Raw genomic sequence first — 6581 nt, forward strand, 5'->3', positions numbered from 1 at the left:
ACAATAGAAGAAGGATGAAAGACCATGCAGAACTAATCCAAATCCTAACAAATTTCATCTATCTTGAATCAAATAGAAAGACAAAGCCAACACAAAAAGAAAGAGTTCATAAAAATGTTGAATTTAATATACGTTAACTCAAAAAGTCTACACACTTCGTTATAAGTCGGAAATTAATTTCTGAGACTGAATTGTAAACTAGATAAACTCATCTTTAACAGAAAAGGTTTAAAAAATGTATTGTAATTACAATTAATATGTTCTAAGGCAATACGTCTAGTAAAAATTGCATTTCTATGTACGTTGATTCAAGAAAATATGAAGGAAGTCAAATTTCATAATAGAAGAAAGATGAAAGACCATGCAGAACTAATCCAAATCCTAACAAATTTCATCTATCTTGAATCAAATAGAAAGACAAAGTCAACATAAAAAGAAAGAGTTCATAAAAATGTTGAATTTTATATACGTTAACTCAAAAAAAGTCTACACATTTCGTTATAAGTCGGAAATTGATTTCTGAGACTAAATTGAAAACTAGATAACTCATCTTTAACAACAAAAGTTTGAGAAATGTATTGTAATTACAATTAATATGTTCTAAGGCAATACGTCTAGTAAAAATTGCATTTCTATGTACATTGATTCAAGAAAATATGAAGGAAGTCAAATTTCACAATAGAAGAAAGATGAAAGGCCATGCATAACTAATCCAAATCATAACAAATTTCATCTATCTTGAATCGAATAGAAAGACAAAGCCCACACAAAAAGAAAGAGTTCATAAAAATGTTGAATTTAATATACGTTAACTCAAAAAGTCTACACACTTCGTTATAAGTCGGAAATTAATTTCTGAGACTAAATTGTAAACTAGATAAACTCATCTTTAACAGAAAAAGTTTAAAAAATGTATTGTAATTACAATTAATATGTTCTAAGGCAATACGTCTAGTAAAAATTGCATTTCTATGTACGTTGATTCAAGAAAATATGAAGGAAGTCAAATTTTACAATAGAAGAAGGATGAAAGACCATGCAGAACTAATCCAAATCCTAACAAATTTTATCTATCTTGAATCAAATAGAAAGACAAAGCCCACACAAAAAGAAAGAGTTCATAAAAATGTTGAATTTAATATACGTTAACTCAAAAAGTCTACACACTTCGTTATAAGTCGGAAATTAATTTCTGAGACTAAATTGTAAACTAGATAAACTCATCTTTAACAGAAAAAGTTTAAAAAATGTATTGTAATTACAATTAATATGTTATAAAAATGTTGAATTTTTTATACGTTAACTCAAAAAAGTCTACACTCTTTGTTATAAGTCGGAAGTTGATTTCTCAGACTAAATTGTAAACAAGATAAACTCATCTTTAACAAAAATAGTTTGAAAAATGTATTGTAATCACAATTAGTAGTTCTAAACCATTAAGTCAAGTAAAAATTGCATTTTTGTGTACGTTGATTCAAGAAAATATGAAGGAAGTCACATTTTACAATATAAGAAGGATGAAAGACCAGCCAGAACTAATCCAAATTCAAACAAATTTCATCTATTTGAATCAAATTGAAAGACAAAGCCAAGACAAAAATAAAGAGTTCATAAAAATGTTGAATTTTTTATACGTTAACTCAAAAAAGTCTACACATTTCGTTATAAGTCGGAAATTGATTTCTGAGACTAAATTGTAAAATAGATAAACTCATCTTTAACAGAAAAAGTTTGAAAAATTTATTGTAATTACAATTAATATGTTCTAAGGCAATACGTCTAGTAAAAATTGCATTTCTATGTACGTTGATTCAAGAAAATATGAAGGAAGTCACATTTCACAATATAAGAAGGATGAAAGACCAGCCATAACTAATCCAAATTCAAACAAATTTCATATATTTGAATCAAATTGAAAGACAAAGCCAAGACAAAAATAAAGAGTTCATAAAAATGTTGAATTTTTTATACGTTAACTCAAAAAAGTCTACACATTTCGTTATAAGTCGGAAATTGATTTCTGAGACTAAATTTTAAAATAGATAAACTCATCTTTAACAGAAAAAGTTTGAAAAATGTATTGTAATTACAATTAATATGTTCTAAGGCAATACATCTAGTAAAAATTGCATTTCTATGTACGTTGATTCTAGAAAATATGAAGGAAGTCAATTTTCACAATAGAAGAAGGATGAAAGATCAAGCAGAACTAATCCAAATCCTAACAAATTTCATCTATCTTGAATCAGATAGAAACACAAAGCCAACACAAAAGGAAAGAGTTCATAAAAATGTTGAACTTTATATACGTTAACTCAAAAAAGTCTACACATTTCGTTATAAGTCGGAAATTGATTTCTGTGACTAAATTGTAAACTAGATAAACACATCTTTAACAAAAAAAAGTTTGAAAAATGTATTGTAGTTACAATTAATATGTTCTAAGGCAATACGTCTGGTAAAAATTGCATTTCTATGTACGTTGATTCAAGAAAATATGAAGGAAGTCAAATTTCACAATAGAAGAAGGATGAAAGACCATGTAGAACTAATCCAAATCCTAACAAATTTTATCTATCTTGAATCAAATAGAAAGACAAACCCAACACAAAAAGAAAGAGTTCATAAAAAATTTAAATTTAATATACGTTAACTCAAAAAATTCTACACACTTCGTTATAAGTCAGAAATTAATTTCTGAGACTGAATTGTAAACTAGATAAACTCATCTTTAACAAAAAATAAGTTTAAAAAATGTCTTGCAATTACAATTAATATGTTCTAAGGCAATACGTCTAGTAAAAATTGCATTTCTATATACGTTAATTCAAGAAAATATGAAGGAAGCCAAATTTCACAATAGAAGAAGGATGAAAGACCAACCAGAACTAATCTAAATTGTAACAAATTTCATCTATGTGAATCAAACTGAAATACAAAGCCAATACAAAAATAAAGAGTTTATAAAAATGTTGTATTTTGTATACGTTAACTCAAAAAAGTTTACATTCTTTGTTATAAGTCGGAAGTTGATTTCTGAGACTAAATTGTAAACAAGATAAACTCATCTTTAACAAAAAAAAGTTTGAAAAATGTATTGTAATCACAATTATAGTTCTAAGCCATTAAGTCTAGTAAAAATTGCATTTCTGTGTACGTTGATTCAAGAAAATATGAAGGAAGTCACATTTCACAATATAAGAAGGAGGAAAGACCAGCCAGAACTAATCCAAATTCAAACAAATTTCATCTATTTGAATCAAATTGAAAGACAAAGCCAAGACGAAAATAAAGAGTTCATAAAAATGTTGAATTTTTTATACGTTAACTCAAAAAAGTCTAGATATTTCGTTTTAAGTCGGAAATTGATTTCTGAGACTAAATTGTAAAATAGATAAACTCATCTTTAACAGAAAAAGTTTGAAAAATGTATTGTAATCACAATTAATATGTTCTAAGGAAATACGTCTAGTAAAAATTGCATTTCTATGTACGTTGATTCTAGAAAATATGAAGGAAGTCAATTTTCACAATAGAAGAAGGATGAAAGACCATGTAGAACTAATCCAAATCCTAACGAATTTCATCTATCTTGAATCAAATAGAAAGACAAAGCCAACACAAAAAGAAAGAGTTCATAAAAATGTTGAATTTAATATACGTTAACTCAAAAAAGTCTACACACTTCGTTATATGTCAGAAATTGATTTCTGAAACTAAATTGTAAACTAGATAAACTCATCTTTAACAGAAAAAGTTTGAAAAATGTATTGTAATTATAATTGATATGTTCTAAGGCAATACGTCTAGTAAAAATTGCATTTCTATGTACGTTGATTCAAGAAAATATGAAGGAAGTCAAATTTCACAATAGAAGAAGGATGAATGCAGAACTAATCCAAATCCTAAAAAATTTCATCTATCTTGAATCAAATAGAAAGACAAAGCCAACACAAAAAGAAAGAGTTCATAAAAATGTTGAATTTTATATACGTTAACTCAAAAAAATCTACACATTTCTGTATAAGTCGGAAATTTATTTCTGAGACTAAATTGTAAACTAGATAAACTCATCTTTAACAGAAAAAGTTTGAAAAATGTATTGTAATTACAATTAATATGTTCTAAGGCAATACGTCTGGTAAAAATTGCATTTCTATGTACGTTGATTCAAGAAAATATGAAGGAAGTCAAAAATTCACAATAGAAGAATGATGAAAGACCATGCAGAACTAATCCAAATCCTAATAAATTTCATCTATCTTGAATCAAATAGAAAGACAAAGCCAACATAAAAAGAAAGAGTTCATAAAAATGTTGAATTTTATATACGTTAACTCAAAAAAGTCTACACATTTTGTTATAAGTCAGAAATTGATTTCTGAGACTAAATTGTAAACTAGATATACTCATCTTTAATAGAAAAAGTTTGAAAAATGTATGGTAATTACAATTAATATGTTCTAAGGCAATACGTCTAGTAAAAATTGCATTTCTATGTACGTTGATTCATTAATTGCTGAATTCCTAGGCTCAAGACCACCCTTTTTCTCATCAAGTCAAAGGATACAATTGAAATCTCCCATGACAAGCCACGAGATCGACGTATCATGGCTATTAAGCTGCTGCCAAAGCCTTCGCCTAGTAACCTGAACATAACTAGCATGAACAAACGAGATATGCACTACATCAACCTCAACTGTTATGGCCTGTTTGCTCCTATTAATAACCGAGGGAACAATACCATTTAAGTAGCAAATCCACATATTAGCAATACTAGAAGCAGTTGCATTATGAATAACATGTGGATAAAAACCTTCCAACTGAAGTCTATTACCAAAACCAACCGAGCAATGAACTTTTCGTTCCGCAAGACAAAAAATATCCGGCTTGAACTCCCTAATTAACTCTCTAAGTTTACATTGAGCTGCATCACGAGCAAATCCATTTATATTCCAAAAGAGAACCCGCATAATTAAACTTTGGGGGTTTGAGTTTTAGATAGCTCTACTTGATGAAAAGTATTTGAGGAGGATTTTAGTCTTGGTGAAGAACCCTTTCGAGCACGAACTCCCAATTCAGATTCTTCCGAGTCCGACATGGAATCATTATCTCTCAAAGCATCAATTTTTGCTTGAAGAGCTATCAACTGCTGCCGCTTAGCACGTTTAGCTACTTCATCAACCTTATTAATCTCCAAAAGAGGGTTATTCAAAGTCTCACCAACTGATCCCAGAATATTGAATTTGTTATGAGAGATATATTCCGAACTTTCTTCAAGAGCATCACACACCGGTGTAGACAAAGATAAAATAGGAATCCTACCAGGATTAGGAAGTCTAGTTCTTTCCAATTCAACATTCCCAACTGGCTTAGTATTCAAGGAAACAGTACTCAACGACTTTGCCATGTTAACTAAAACTGAATGCGCAAGCTTAGCTTGTTTGGCTCTCTCAAACTCAGCTGTAGCCCTGCGCAAAACAGCTTCGGAATTCACGAGTTCATCTTGTAACTGTTGTTCCAACTCAACAGTGTCTTTATTACTTACAGTAGCAGGCTGTACGTTGTTATCAACTGTTCCCTTTCGATTTTTTTTTACCATTCTTCTTTTGACCTGTAACTTGCCATGCTGTATTAGTGTCACCCTGGTGGATAACTAGAGCATTAGATTGCTGCGACGTACTGGCAGTAGCGGGTGGCGTATTAACTGCACTAACATACTTCTTTATGCACTTTGAGTCTAGGTGACCAACTATTTGGCACTTGGAACAGTATTTCGGCCTTTTCAAGATTTCAAATGGTTGCAAAAAATTACGCCCACCAGCTTCAACATAAACATAATCTGTATTAAGCTTTGCAAAATAAATATCGATCAGGACTGAGGCGTAATGCCCATACTCATGGTTTAGGGTTCGCTTATCAACCACAATAGGAGTTCCAAGAGATTTGCCCAAAGCTAACAACGTCTTCTCCACCCACATTTCAACTGGAAGACCTGGAAACTTGACCCAGACGGTAGATTGAGAGGTACATTGTTTATCAGCATCGAACCCTAGATACCATTCGATCAGACGTGAAGGTTGCTCGTTCACAATCCATGGATCCTTGTTACCCTCACGATAAACTTTTTCTTTGTCTTCCTGTGTTAACAACTTGATGATGAAGAATCCCCGGTTCATGGGGATGAACTTCACCTTAGCTCTCCAAGCTTCCATTGTTGTTCCAAGTTAATCTTAACATCATTGAGTTTGATACCCTTGAGGTCCAGCCTCCCAATGAGACTGAAGCACCATATTTGACAGCCCTCTTCATAATAATCTTGCGGAATAACCACAGCTGGTTTTCCATCTTTGATAGTAGGGTTTGGTAGAGTAGTAATGTCGATAGCAGTAGAAACATGTTTTTTTTTTTGTTTTTTCCCATAACAAGTTCATCAAACGTTAGCTTTTGATGACTAGACTCACCAAACGATTGTTCCCCCATCTCTGATCACCAAAGAGATGATCCAAGATGAAGCGCGGAAAAAAGTTTTTGAAAAAAATTTGAAAACCCTAAAATCGCCAGAGCAAAGTTAGGAGAGA

At 30.8% G+C, this 6581-nt stretch overlaps 2 protein-coding genes across 2 annotated transcripts in view; one reads left to right on the forward strand and one right to left on the reverse strand.

The window, feature by feature from the left end:
* The window catches only part of LOC113359826 (probable serine/threonine-protein kinase sky1), a 149732-nt gene extending 144981 nt beyond the window's left edge, over positions 1–4751 (forward strand). The window contains exon 5 of the mRNA XM_026603401.1: positions 4532–4751. Coding sequence (XP_026459186.1) covers positions 4532–4751 — 220 coding nt within the window. The remainder of the gene's footprint in view (positions 1–4531) is intronic.
* Positions 4752–4975: 224 nt separating this feature from the next.
* LOC113359827 lies at positions 4976–6215 on the reverse strand. Its single transcript, XM_026603402.1, has 2 exons — positions 5622–6215; positions 4976–5512 (listed from the first exon to the last, which is right to left on the reverse strand). The coding sequence occupies exons 1-2, from the start codon at positions 6213–6215 to the stop codon at positions 4976–4978; spliced, it is 1131 nt and encodes a 376-aa protein (XP_026459187.1).
* Positions 6216–6581: the final 366 nt, after the last annotated feature.

Source organism: Papaver somniferum, chromosome 3 (genome assembly GCF_003573695.1).
Source record: "Papaver somniferum cultivar HN1 chromosome 3, ASM357369v1, whole genome shotgun sequence".
Classification (NCBI taxonomy): domain Eukaryota; kingdom Viridiplantae; phylum Streptophyta; class Magnoliopsida; order Ranunculales; family Papaveraceae; genus Papaver; species Papaver somniferum.

What these genes read in the sequence shown, in the direction of transcription:
- LOC113359827 (XM_026603402.1), bottom strand. Translation starts at nt 6,215, where the DNA reads ATGGAAGCTTGGAGAGCTAAGGTGAAGTTCATCCCCATGAACCGGGGA. An exon ending in ACACTAATACAGCATGGCAA is followed by an intron (nt 5,513 to 5,621) that starts GTTACAGGTCAA and finishes TTGGAACAACAG; the next exon opens with TTACAAGATGAACTCGTGAA.